Source organism: Pan troglodytes, chromosome 1 (assembly GCF_028858775.2).
Source record: "Pan troglodytes isolate AG18354 chromosome 1, NHGRI_mPanTro3-v2.0_pri, whole genome shotgun sequence".
Classification (NCBI taxonomy): domain Eukaryota; kingdom Metazoa; phylum Chordata; class Mammalia; order Primates; family Hominidae; genus Pan; species Pan troglodytes.
The window spans coordinates 176,701,657-176,715,106 of NC_072398.2; the positions used below are offsets into that span (position 1 = coordinate 176,701,657).

Consider the following 13,450-nt stretch of genomic DNA (forward strand, 5'->3'; position numbering starts at 1 on the left):
TTAAAGAGAGGGTTGGAGCAGGGGTCTCAGGCTAGTTTGTGAGTGAGGATAGCTGGGGTTCTTGAAATGAGGCCAGAAGATAGTATCTTGCAGGGAATGCCCCTGGACCATTGCTTCTTGAAGGAAAAGCATGAACACTGTTGCCTACTCTGAGATGCTTCTCTCTCAGGGTGGGATGAGAGGCCTCTGGGAATGTGGGGACTCGTCAAGTCCAATTGCTCCTGGAATTTGGGGTACTCTGGTGGTATTAGGATTTGTTGAGTGAGCATGAAAGGTCCCTGTGCCCGGCACAGGGTGAGGTGGGGCAGTAGATGTCCCCCCGCTTCGCCATTGCCCAGAGCAGAAAGTTCCATTCCTTAGCCTGGCTTCCAAGGCGCTTTCTCTTGGAAGCACCGCTCTGAGGCCCCCTGTTTGAACCCTGCTTCTCCACCCTGGAGGTTAGAGGGGGAATATCCATCTCCTAGGGTGGGACTGGCGGTGAGGTTTTCAGGTGTCCTTACGGAGTGGGATTGCAGGGCTAGTGAGAGGTTTTCAGGTGTCCTTACGGAGTGGGATTGCTGGGGATCTCTGGTTGCAGTGGCATGTGTATGTCCCGTTGGAGAATGGAGAGGGCAGAGGCAGGGGCAGTCCCTGAGCCCCATGGCTATGTACCCATCCTGGGATCATCAAGAAACCCTACTCTTTAGAGAGGGAGCTGTGGGATCAGTCCTCTTCGCAAGTCTCCCTGGCTGTGAACGGCAAACTTCAGGCAGTGCTCTGGGAAAGCACCTCGGGCTTTTCAAGTTGACTGTAGGTTTAGAGGAGGCACCTGGCTAGAATGGGCCGCATCACCCTGTTTAAGGCCTCTTTGCTGTTTAGAAAAGAATTTTAAATTAGCTTTATTTGTTGTTTTTGTTGTTGTTTTTTAAAGTGCACGTTACCAAACTGCATGGGTGGTTTGAGTTGGCTTTCTTGAGTCCAAAAAGTGGATAAGCATTGGTGAGGAAGGAAGGCCTGGGCGGTTAGAACCCAAATGTCACCCACTGTTATCTGTGGGCTCAGATAACAGGTCTCTGGGTAGTGTTTAATCTTTGATCACAAAATGGCCTATAATGAACAGAGAAGAGTTAAAACCCAGGTGCCCTGGAAAGAGGGTTGCTGTCCTGTTCATGGAAGAGCTGCTGTTTCCAGACCTAGCTCCCCTTGGTGTGTAGACTTAGCTGGGGAGAGCAGCTTGGAAGAAGAGCCTTAGTGGTCATCTCCTCTAACACCATCATTGGATACATGGGGAAAATGAGTCCCAGAACGAGAAAGGGGCCTGTCCGTGGGCTCCCAGCTAGGAGGTCTCTAGCTTCTGAATCCAGTGTTCTTTTCTCTCTTCTTCCATGGGGGACTTCTAGCCCATGCACCCACCGCAGCCCTGGCATGCTGTAGGCCTCAGTGAATAATGGGGGTTTTCAGGGGTTTTGGTTTTGTGTTGTTAGGGAAAACTCATGAGACGCTTTGCTGAGCGCCTTAATGGAGCTCCAGCTCAAAGTTGGAAACCACAGAGGGAGGCCGATTCCTAGCAGTCTGGAAAGGCCTGGCTCTGGACGGTCAGCTTTGAGCAGGTCTCTGAATTATACACGTAGTAATCATGATTGGGCCACTGCACTCCAGCCTGGGGACCAGGTCTCTAATTATAATAATAATAATTTTAAAGTTTTTTTTTTTTTTAAAAGTATAACTTACCCGTATTCTAGATCCTGCTAATACACCTGCTGTATGCCTCACGTTGTGCTGGGTCTCAGAGACAGGAGAAACAGCCCCTGCTGCCGTTGAGCTGCAGGAGGGTTGCTGCAGGGATTCAGCATAATGTTCATAGATGTGGTTGCGGGGAGGGTACCTTGGTTTAGATTTTGTGAGCAAGTTATTTCTGAGCCTTTCCCAATCTCTTAACTCTTTTGTTGCCCTATACCACTGGTTGCTGCTTTTCGTTTTCTTCTTCACACTTTTCTGCCCTTTTTAAAGTTTTTTGTTATGAGCACATGTTTGCTTCATAATCAAAGAAGAACAGCAATAACTATCAAAATTCAAGGCAAAATTTAAGCACTGCAGGACGACTTAGTTTTGCTGCTTGAGAAGCTTTAAATGATAAAGGCGTCTCCTCAGCTTCCTGCCCCTTAGTCAATGCTAACATGGTCTTGGTTTTTTGTCCTCCTTCATTGGAGAACAGCAAAACTCCACCGTGCATTTACTAGAACCCGGGCGACCCTGGCCATTGCATTCAAAGAACTGTGGACCATCCACTACCTTCAGTTCCTAGAACCATTGACTCACTCCTGATCTCATAGGAAAACATCTTAGAGTGAAGAGCCTCATAAATAAGGCGACAAAGTACTTGTAGGTTCAAGTTTTCATTTAATTTTTTTTTAAGGCCAGACACGATGGTTCACACTTGTAATGCTAGCACTTTTGGGGGCTGAGGTGGCAGGATTGCTTGAGGGCAGGAGTTCAAGACCAGCCTGGGCAACATAGTGAGACCTAATCTCTACAAAAAATTTTAAGAATTAGCTGGGTATGGTGGTGTGCACATGTATTCCCAGCTACCTGAGAGGCTGAGGCAGCAGGATCCCTTGAGCCTAGGAGTTTGGGGCCATAGTAAGCAATGATTGGGCCACTGCACTCCAGCCTGGGGACTAGGTCTCTAATTATAATAATAATAATTTTAATTTTTTTTTAATTATAACTTACCCTTAGTCTAGATCCTCAATATATAAAAAATCAAATACCCAAATAGCAAAGGACATGAATGATTTGCCATAAAATTAGATCTACAAGTGGCCAATGCAAACCATTTCAAAAGGTAATGACCTAAGAGGTAACTCAGAATACCAAATACCAAAGGGATACTAACTGCCACATTAGCAGACACTGAGATTTAATGCCTGTTATTTCATTGGTTAATAGGTGGGGGGTGGTGGCTCATGCCTGTAATTCCAGCACTTTGGGAAGCTGAGGTGGGAGGATCACATGAAACCAGCCTGGGCAACATAGTAAGACCCTGTGTCTAAAAAAAAAAAAAAAAAAAAAAAAAAAAAGTGGTTAAATAATGGTACATAAGAAAAATGAAATTGTTAAATGTAACACCAGTCTCTGAAAGAACCTGAAGAAAATGTAGATGGATGTTTACCTTACCCCATTTTTAAAAAAAGTTGTTTGCTCTTGCTGCTGAGGAGTAATTGTTGGCTGTTAATCACAAAATTGCCATTTTCACAGAACCACTGACCACAGAAAAACAGTAATGCAGCCAACAGTAATGCAGCTAATGGATAAGCTGGCGATTCCCTCACGAGGCCCCATCTCAGATAGTGCCGGGCAGGGGCAAGGCAGGGGCCTGTGACCTCAGACCTGGGGGATGGGGAGATCTACAGTCCTAATTTTTGGAGATGCTTGAAACTTGTACACATTACAGGATGGTTAGCAGGATAGCTCTTGCAGAGAGGGCTATTTTTCTGTAGGCAGAATCATTTTGAAAAGTAACATGCGGCTTGCCCATTCTCTTCATCTGGGGTCTGCTCAACACCCACTGTATTCCCTGTATTTCTTTGTTTCTAGATTCACAGAGCTGTCCCAGCTTACAAAACACAGCCCATTCTGTCACTTTATCCCCCACAACCCTGGTGAGGATGTGGGACAACAGCTATCTCATTTTTTACAGGAAGCAAATTCAGAAAGTCCGAGTGGCTTGCCCACAGTCATCCCACTTAGTAGTAGAGGTGACAGTGCTGAAAACCAGGTGCATTTGTTCCCAGGTCTGTTTGTTCATTTTGTTGCATGCAGTATATTAGTGAGATTTGCACATTACCTCATTTCCTTTCATCAAAGTTGGAAGTTAGAGATTCTGGTTCCTTTTTTTTTTTTTTTTTTTATGAGATGGGGAGTTTTGCTTTTGTCATCCAGGCTGGAGTGCAGTGGTGCAATCTTGGCTCACTGCAACCTCTGCCTCCTGAGTTCAAGTGAATTCTCCTGCCTCAGCCTCCCGAGTAGCTGGGATTGCAGGCGCCCACCACCACATCCAGCTAATTTTTGTATTTTTAGTTGAGATGGGGTTTTGCCATTTTGGCCAGGCTGGTCTCAAACTCCTGACCTCAGGTGATCCGCCCACCTTGGCCTCCCAAAGTGTCGGGGTTACAGGAGTGAGCCACCATGCCCAGCCTCTGGTTCCTATTTTACTGCCAATGAAAGGAAAGAGAGTGACTTCTTGAAGGTGGTGATGGGAGGCTGTGTTTCTAAGAGGAAAAGAGGCATTCTGTTTCCTGACCCCAAGGGGCTCATTCCTCTTTCAGAGAATCAGAACCCTGGGAGATGATTGATGACCAAGTTTCACTTTCTCAGTCATGGTGGGGTTTGGGGACCACCAAGGTTGGAGGTGGGCTTCCTGTAGAAGGAGCCCCTGAAGGCCTAGAATCAGTGGGAAGGAGCAGGGCCCGGTTCCAGGTAGGACTGTCAGACCTGTGGCTTCCTCAGGGCTGGGGCCCAGATGTCTCAGCCTCGCCCCGCCCCGCCTGTGTGAGCACGGGGCCAGGCACAGACGCGCCGACCACCTGAATAGGTTGCACACAGATCCTTTGGAAGGAGGCCAGGCTGGGGAGAGCAATGTCTGCTCACCCCTGGGAGGCATTTGTTGAGGCAGATATACCAGGCAAATGCCAGAACAGCAGTGTTTAAAGAGAAAAGGAATGACGGTCCCCCCACTTCACGAGGCCCCTCTCTCTCATGAGACACCTAGGACCCTGCAGGGCCAAGAACACGCTCTGCCCTCCGTCACCCTCTCCAGCAGTGTTTCCCAGTTGGTCTGTTCATTTATTCGTTGAGTCATGGATATTTATTGATCTTTTGCTGTATATGACATGCCAGCCACTTGCAGAGGGCACAGAAATTTATAAATCACTGGCCTGCCAAGAGCTTCTCAGAGTAGCTGGGCAGACACGGCCCAGGGCCATATAATGCCAGGAGCAGCACATTGGCCATGCACCCCTGCTCTGCACCGCAGGAAGTACCTTTGGCACTTTGTCTCAGGCTGTTCTTGCAACCTCCCTGAGTGGTGGACATTGTCCCCCCATTTTATTATTATTATTATTATTATTATTATTATTATTATTATTATTTGAGATAGGGCTGAACCTTTTGGGCTCAAGCGATCCTCCGACCTCAACCTCCCGAGTAAGTGGAACTACAGGCGTATGCCACTGCACCCAGCTAATTTTTTATTTTTTGTAGAGACGGGGTCTCCCTATGTTGCCCGCGCTGGTCTCGAACTCCTGGGCTCAAGCGATTCTCCAGCCTCAACCTCCCAAAGTGCTGGGATTTTAGTTGTGAGCCACCACACCCGGCCCTCCCATTTTAGAGATGAGGAAAAAGAGCCTCGGAATTCGTTGCTTGCTCAGTGGGGGCCGCACCTGGGAATTGAGTCCAGGTCTGAGTGTATAAGCCCTACTTGTGTCCTGTCAGTGGGAACATGACACTTCCCTGGGACACTAGGAGGGCTTTAAGTAGAAAGTGGCCTGTGAGGAAGGTCCACGGGGAATGTGGACGGACAGGGAGAGCCAAGTCCAGGGGTCAGAACTCTGTGTCTCTGGTTGTGGGTTTGGCCACTAACTCTCTGCCTTGTTGTCTCCACAGAGTGCAGCAGCTGCCCCGAGCCCCGTGCTTGGCAACATTCCCCCCAACGATGGGATGCCGGGAGGCCCCATCCCGCCAGGTTTCTTTCAGGTACGTGCGGGGCCCGTGGGTCTTGTGCTCCACCTTGTATTCCAGGCCGAGGCCCTGGGCAGGTGGGAGGGCGGGAGAGAAGTAAGTAGCTCAGTTTGCCATGGTCTAAATACAGTTGCTTTATGCTGGTTCAAATCCTTCCCTTCCCATCCCTTTCAACAGTCCTTCTAAAAGCTGAGAGGGAGAAAAAGATGGGAAAGCAGAAACCTCCTGCATTGCCTGCACTTCTGCTGGAGTTTGCTTGCTTCATGCCAGCTTCGTAGGCGCGACACAGTCTGCCCCTGGCCAGGGAGGTGGTGGGGGCTACTTCCAGGCCACTGTGGAGCTTTCTTTTAACAAAAGGCTTTAAAAAAAATCAGTAAATTGTTCTTTGTTTCTGTTTTGTTGCTGCTGCTGTTGTCATTGTTTACTTTACTTGTCCAAACGACAAACCTTAGGCGTAATCTTAAAAAAACACAAAAACCCACCATCCTGGCAGGTCTCAGAATCCTTTCCCTCTGGTTAACCACTTGATTTTTTCCGAGTGTGATCACAGACAGCATCCCACAAGCATCTGTGCCCGTGCTCTGCCCGCCACAGGCAGGAACAGATCCCACGTGGGTCGAGAGTCTGGCCTTCTCCAAGAGACACCTTGTTCGGCTTTTTCTGGGGTGTGTGAAATTGGGCTTTCTGTTTTTCCAGGTTGGGCGCGGCTGCCACCCTCTCTGCGCCGCCTCCTCTGTCTCTACCTTCTCCTCGGCGGTTCATGTGATTTAAGCCAACTTGAGACTGGGGAATGCCATCTTAGAGAGGTACAGCGTGCAGGGCTGTAAGGAACTTTTATGATGACACTCTCGATCATAACATCTCTCGTTCTTTCAAGCCTGTCAGCAGCTGAGTTTGAGAATCCGCCCGAGTTCTCCACACCTTTTGAAAGATTGGCACTCCCAGATAAGAACATGGAAAGAGCTGTTGTGTGGAAAAGGAGGCAGAAATTTCCTCTGTGCAGCCCTAGAATTCAGAACTAGGACCAGTGAGGCAAAGTCCAAGGACACTTTTGCTTGGTATAGGCCAGAATTTAGCACCTGTGCTCACACCACATCAAGGCAGGGGGCTCTCTGGCCCTAGAGACATCAAAGCAAAGACCTGACAAACGTCTCCTAGGGATGTTAAAGGGGTTTCCCTCTAGGTGAGAGATGACCTGGAAGATGATTCTAGTTGGCAAGATTTTGTGTTTCGGTTGGTGTTAACTCCTGAGAGAAGAGGGCTGGGACATGCTGCTCACCAGCTAAGAAGGACGGCAGTGAAATTCAGGTGTTCCCCAAAAACAGAAGTGGTAGGTCACATGATGGTGGTGGGAGGAGAGAGAGGGATGCAGGATGGCCATCCGGGGCATTGGATGGCCACATGTGGATCTGTATGCATTCCCAGAACACTGCCAAAACTGGAGCCTTGTCCAAGGGGTGGAGATGAGTGTAGCCCCAGAAATAGGTGTGTGAGCTCCAGGTTGGACTGGACCAGGCATTGCTAGGGTCTCAGCTTGGGGCAAGGCTGCAGACATATTGAAGATGGGTTGAGAGTTAGACCTTAAAATACTGGAAACTCATGGACCCAAGAAAGGCAGTAGCCAGAGGGGCTGCTGTCCTTCTCCCAGGGAGGAAATCCAAGGGGCCAGCGTGTGAGAGGTTCATCCTCACCAAGGCAGGCATCTTCCTGGCTGCTGCAGATGGTGCCCTGCACCCATCAGCGGGCCTTTCCCACTGGCGTTCTGTCCAGTTGGGAATTCTTTCTAGGCTCACATGCCATGGATGTTCTTGAGACAGTGCAGGTGCGGCTTCCGTGTCTGGTGGACCCACCGAGGTACCATGCTTCATCTGTGTGCATCCTGATTGAGGCTGCTTGCCGGCATCTGGGTGTCCAGTGCAGATTAGACCACTGTGGTAGAAAGAGGTAGACAATACCCAGTTGTATGTTTTAAAAATAGGCCATTGGCTTCTATTTTGGCCTGGGTCTAGGACAAGGCTCAGGTCTGCCTGATCTGTGGGCAGCTCCCAACTTCCTGCTTTGGTATAATCGTCCATGGCTAAGGCCTAATTCCAGACATACTTCTTGGGCCCTCCCCTGTGACGTTTGGGGTGTGTGGTCAGAAAGCCAAGACTGATTCCTGTCCTTATTTAGCCATTACTAGCCACCATCAAACAGAGGTAACTTTTGGACCTTCTTGACTTGAGGTCACCTCTGTTTTCCCAGGCACGGCGAGCCATCAAGAGCTGACGTGGTCATCCAGTAGACAGCAGAGAGCAATGTCTTGGCCTCTCTGCTTCCTGGGTGACGTTGGGTGATTCCTTTCTCTCACTTCCCAGCATCATTTCCCCATCAGTCAGATGCAGGGGGATGGGCCAGGCCAGGTACCTGGCCTGGTCCTTCCTGGCCATGATGCTGAACAGCTCAGGGTGGGACACTGCCAAGGGGAAAGGGTATCTCTCTGGAAGGAGGTACTGGCTGCCCATTTCCGGAGTAGGCCTGCTTACAACAGGAATATTAGCTATTGATTGCTGGCCCTGCCCTTCACTAGTATTGCAGCCGGCCACTCTGATATTAGAAGGGAAATAGAGATGGTATCGAGGATTTTATCTGTTACCAACAATTGCACTCCTTCCCCTGCTTGGCCGAGGCCTGGGTAGGAAGCTCTGCTGCAGAAAGGCTTTGCACCAGGGAGTCGGCTTGGGATGGCTGAGCCAGCTATGGCCAGACCCTGGCCTAGGGTGGCCAGCCCAGTTTTCAAGTCAGGACTTCACCCCTAGCTGGTCCTAAATGTAGAAGCCCCAGGCCTCCAGGGTTGGGTGGGAGAGAGCAGCTGCCCACCTCCATCCCAGCCCCTCGGTAAGCAACACAGGGTTGGGTGGGAGAGAGCAGCTGCCCACCTCCATCCCAGCCCCTTGGTAAGCAACACAGGGCCTTGCTTCTGCAGGCCTCTGACTGCCAGGCTTCAGCTCCTGGGGTCAGAAGTTTTGGCCATCCACACTGAGGGTTGGCCATCAGCTTTCTCTTCTTCCACGTCCAGGTTTCCAAGGCGAGCAGTACCTGTCTGGTCCCGTGGCATGAGATGTCTCTGGTAGCAAGTTAAGGGCTGGCAGGGAGTTGGCTTGGAAACTGACCTGACCACACCTCACCTTTAAAAAAAAAATGCCCTAATATTGGCATCCCCAGCACCTGGCATATACTAAGGACCTAGTAAATGTTTGAACTGAGTTTATTTGTATTGCTCACATTACAGGACAGGAGCCCAGGCAGCCCCAAAGCACTAGATCCAACATTCTGATCAGGGAGGGCCTAACAGGAAGCCAGCTTGGGAGTTCAGGAGTGGTGTTCTGGTGTTTTGCAGCAGAGAAGGACAGAGAGGACTTGGCCGCATACTTACTGAGTGACCTTGGGCAAGTTGCTCCCCATCTCTGGACCCTAGTTTTCTCACCAGTAGATGGAGCAGGCTGGACCAGGTGGTCTCTGAGGGCCCTTCCAACTTTGATTTTCTGCTTTGGATCCAGATGGATTTTACATAATCAAGCAGTGGCATTTTTTTTTTTTCCACGCAGCTTAGCTCGGTTGGGCTGCACATCTGGCAAACCCAGCTTGGCTTTGGCCAGCCTCACTGATCTGGGTGGGTTCCCTAGTTCCTTGGTCCTTAAGGGGGACACTGTCCAGTAAGAATTTCTAAGTTCCTTGGCCCTAAGGTGGTCCTAAGGAGGGCACTGTCCAGTAAGGATTTCTAAGTCCAAAACGGGACTCACAAGAGGGCAGGGGTCATAGAGAACTGAGCATTGGGTACAGGCTGTTTTTCTTCTTGTTTTGTTTTTAAATTCCAATAGTTGTTTTCAGTTACATAGTGTTTTTAAACATGCAACTTACTTTCATTTTCATCACAGTGTTTCTGTAGAGAAGGCATGCAGATTGGGAAAGTGAGACTCAGAAAGGTGAATGACTTGCCCCAAGTTAACCAGGGGCTGTAATCAGAGTCTAAACCCAGCTTTACTGGTTCCTCGTGGGGTGCTCTTCCACAAAAACTCCAAAGTCCAAATGTAGATACACATCTGATTGGATGGCGGAAGCAGGGAGAGTAGAGAATTAGATAAAAGGAGGGAGAGACCGAAAGGAGATAGAGAAACCATAACTCTTATCTAAAGAAGTAGCAAATAAGTCCCCATTCAAATGCCAGCTCTGCTTGATGTGTGGTGGCTGCTGAGAACACCGTGAGAATGATTCTGAAGCTGTGTGTCCAGGCTCAACAGATAGTGACTGGCAATGTCTACCATGAACGTGAATGTGTTGGTGGTGGTACATATCCTCTTTGCCATCCCTGATGTAGTCCAAGCTTCTCATTTATAGTTGGGGAAATGAAGTCACAGAAGGAGAAAGGACTGTGGTTATGACTGTCATTGACCGTCTCTGATATGCAAGGCATGAGGCTTGGTTCCAGGCTCGAACTGAATCAACCATAGTCTGCCCACAGGAGCAACCAGCAGAGAGACTGACAGGTAACCTATCCCCTGTGGCAGGACACAGGAGAGGCCTGCCTGCCAAGCTGAGAAATCAGGAGGGCATTCCTGGAGGCAGTGCAGCCTTGGCTGAGATGGTGTCTAGAATGAGGTGGTTGACAGGTGCTCAGCGGGAGATGTGGCTGGAGAGGTTGCCGGGCAATTGTTGAAGGACCTTGTTGAGTGTGGGCTTGATCCGGTGGGCAGTGGGAAGCCAGGGCAGCACTCTGGGCTGGATAATGTCTTGGCCAGATCTGTGTTCCACAACAGTTACTCTGCAGTTGTTCCAGTGGCTTCATGGAGACGGGGACTTGAGCACTGTGGCCAATGCTCAGAAAGTAGCTGACCCTTTTTTTTTTTTTTTTTTTTTTTTTTTGAGACAGAGTCTCACTCTGTCACCCAGGCTGGAGGGCAGTGGCGATCTCGGCTCACTGCAACCTCCGCCTCCCGGGTTCAAGTGAATCTCCTGCCAAAGCCTCCTGAGTAGCTGGGATTACAGGTGCTCACCACCATGCCCGGCTAATTTTTGTATTTTTAGTAGAGATGGGGTTTCACCATGCTGGCCAGGCCGGTCTCGAACTCCTGACCTTAAGTGATCCGCCCACCTCAGCCTCCTCAGGCTGGGATTACAGGCCTGAGCCACCACGCCCGGCCAGGAAGTAGCTGACCATCTTGATGATGGATGCTGCTTGACAGAGACCCAGCAGAGGTCACAGGGTTAAAGACTGCCTTCTCTGGAAAAGTCCTGGAGGAGGGGTCCCAGCTCCTGTTGCCAAAAGCTTAGCTCATCCTGCTTTGAACATCTAGATACTTGCCACCTTGGTGAAGGATAGTAGGGACTTTCCACCTTGGTGAAGGATAGTAGGGAGTATTTGACACATCCCCTTTCCATTGAGTCCTCATTCCTGCCAGCCAGGCCCACCAGCCTTAGAAAGATGTTGAGGTTCCTAGAGAACTCTTCCCATTGGTTATGGGGAGAGAACGAGAAAGAGCAAACAATGTGTGTAGCCCAAGAGCCGGAGATATGACCCAGACAATAAGAGGGGAGAGAAACATGCATGACCCAAAATCTTTCCTCATCTCCTGCAGAAGTAGCTGGGGTTTCTCTGGGAGAAGGGCAGCCTCCTGAGGGCTCTGATGGCTGTCTTGAAGTATCTGAAGTTCTGTTATGGAGAACCTGCCATGTACTCAGACATGCCCCTGTGGGCTCTCAGCCCCACATTCCAAGTCCTTGAGAGAAAAGGGAAGCCGATTTGAATCATTGTATGGAAGACATTTCTGTCATCTGCCAAATTAATGATGAAGTGGTGAGCTGTTTGACAGTGGTGGTAACTAAGCAGTGGCAGGATGCCCAGTGGAGAGCCTTGGGCACTGTGAGCTGTGGGGTGGGGGATGTGTTCACAGGGAGGGTCAAAGCCCAGTAAATGAGAACATACCCCTGGCAGCAACTGGGGCAGTTCCCAAAAGCTGAGCCAAATGCTGTCCATTTCCTGCCCTGCTCTCCAGCGGGAAGCAGGAGCCAGCAGAGGGAGCGGACATTCCTCCTGCCAGAAAGCTGCTGCAGCAGGAAAGGCCTCTCTTTGCTGACGAGGACAAGTTTGTGACAAGGGGAGACTTGGGAAGGATTAAACCACCTTGTTTGCTTTTGGTTTCCGAAGCCTGTTACTAGTGGAAGCTTGGTGGTGGGGCGCTGGGGTCCCCACCCATCTGACAGATGGTGAAGTGAAGGCAGGGCAAGGGAAGGAGCTGAGTCCCCATCATGTGAGACCCGGACGGGCTTGCTTGGTCGTCCCTTAGCCCCTCGGTCAGACGTGGTGTGTAAGGGCAGGGACATGTCAGCCACCCAAGAGGCAGCCACGGACCCTGCCCTCAAGGGGCTCATAGTCTGGTGGAGGGGGCAGGCAGTGACTGAGTGCCATGCTGGAGAGGTTGACAGGAAGAATACCGCTGGGGCCAGGCACAGGGCACAGCCAGTATGGCTTGTCTGGGGAAGCCTCTCCGAGGGGGTGACATTTGGGCTGAGGAGGAGGAGGCAATTGGCAGTGAATAGAGGTGGGGGAGTGTGCCAGGCGAGAGGGAGCCTGTGCCAGGATGTGATGGGGCAAGTTTGGGGTGGCAGGGGCCTGGACTGCAGGCTGGGGCGTGGGGATGGAGCCAGGAATAGACACAGGAAGGACTTAAAGTTGGGGAGAGCCATGAAAGGTTCCTAATAAGGGGAGCAACGCGATCCCAGGAAGAGGTTCCATGGCCTGGAGGGGCTGGGCCCTTGGCCGGCTGGCCAGTGAGGAGTCCAGTTGCGGTCCCCTCTGGAGGTGGCCATGGCCGGAGCAGGAGTGGCGGCTGGGTGAGACTGAGGGCAGCTTTCCTGCCTGTGACTGGTGGCCTCTAGTGGATGTTGGAGCCTAAAGGAGGCCCAGCTTACTGCCCACATAGGTTGGGGGCAGGAGGCAGGTGTGGCGGTGAGAAGCCAAGGCTGGTGCCTGCTGTCTTAGCAGACCCCTTACCTGGGGCTGCCCAGCCTAGCCCTCCCCACCCACCCCAGCCAGTGCTCTCAGGCCTGAGAGTAGAACTGTCTGACGCCCTCTTATGTTAATAGTTGCTGGTGGAAGCACTCTCCAAGTTAGAAAAGCTGTTCCCTGCTGTGATTTCATTTGATTCTATGAGATAGTCCTAAGAACCAATAGCATTCCCACTGTATAGATGAGAAACTGAGGCTCAAATTGGCCAGTTGCTCAGGAAGACAGGCCTGGGTGGGGCGGTGGGATCTGCAGCTTCTTGATAACTGCCTGTCTGTGGGGAAATAAAACCCCCTCCCCATTCTGGGCCTCGCCTGGCCCTGTCTGCTTCCCTGCAGGTTGGGGAGTCTGTCTGATAGATGCAGCCTCCTACTGGGGAAGAGGACAGAGGTGCTGTGTCAGGGGTGGATGTGTTCGCTCCTCCAGGGGACAGAAGCACCACCCCCTCCAGCTCCTCCGCCCTGCTGTCTGCCTCCAGACTGACAGAAGGCAGGGTCACCCCTGCTGAGAAGGATTAGAGAGGAGGCGGGGCACCCCAACTGCTGGGCTCCAGGCCACAGTTGGAGGTGGGGAACCACTGCTCTTCCCCACCCCCAGGCCCCACCTGTTCCAAACTGACTTGGCTCTGGGAGCGGCAGCCCCTCCTCTAGTTACTGTGATGAAGCCCCCTATCCTGGGAGTGGGACACTC

At 51.0% G+C, this 13,450-nt stretch overlaps 1 protein-coding gene across 17 annotated transcripts in view; it reads left to right on the forward strand.

Moving 5' to 3' along the window:
- The window catches only part of SSBP3 (single stranded DNA binding protein 3), a 185,833-nt gene that overhangs the window by 125,965 nt on the left and 46,418 nt on the right, over positions 1 to 13,450 (forward strand). For all 17 annotated transcript variants that reach the window (XR_010153910.1, XM_063801961.1, XM_054683220.2 and 14 more), the window contains exon 5: positions 5,644 to 5,733. Coding sequence is in view for 16 of the 17 variants with exons in the window: in XM_054683194.2 (XP_054539169.1) it covers positions 5,644 to 5,733 (90 nt within the window). In the remaining variant the exon portion in view is untranslated. The remainder of the gene's footprint in view (positions 1 to 5,643; positions 5,734 to 13,450) is intronic.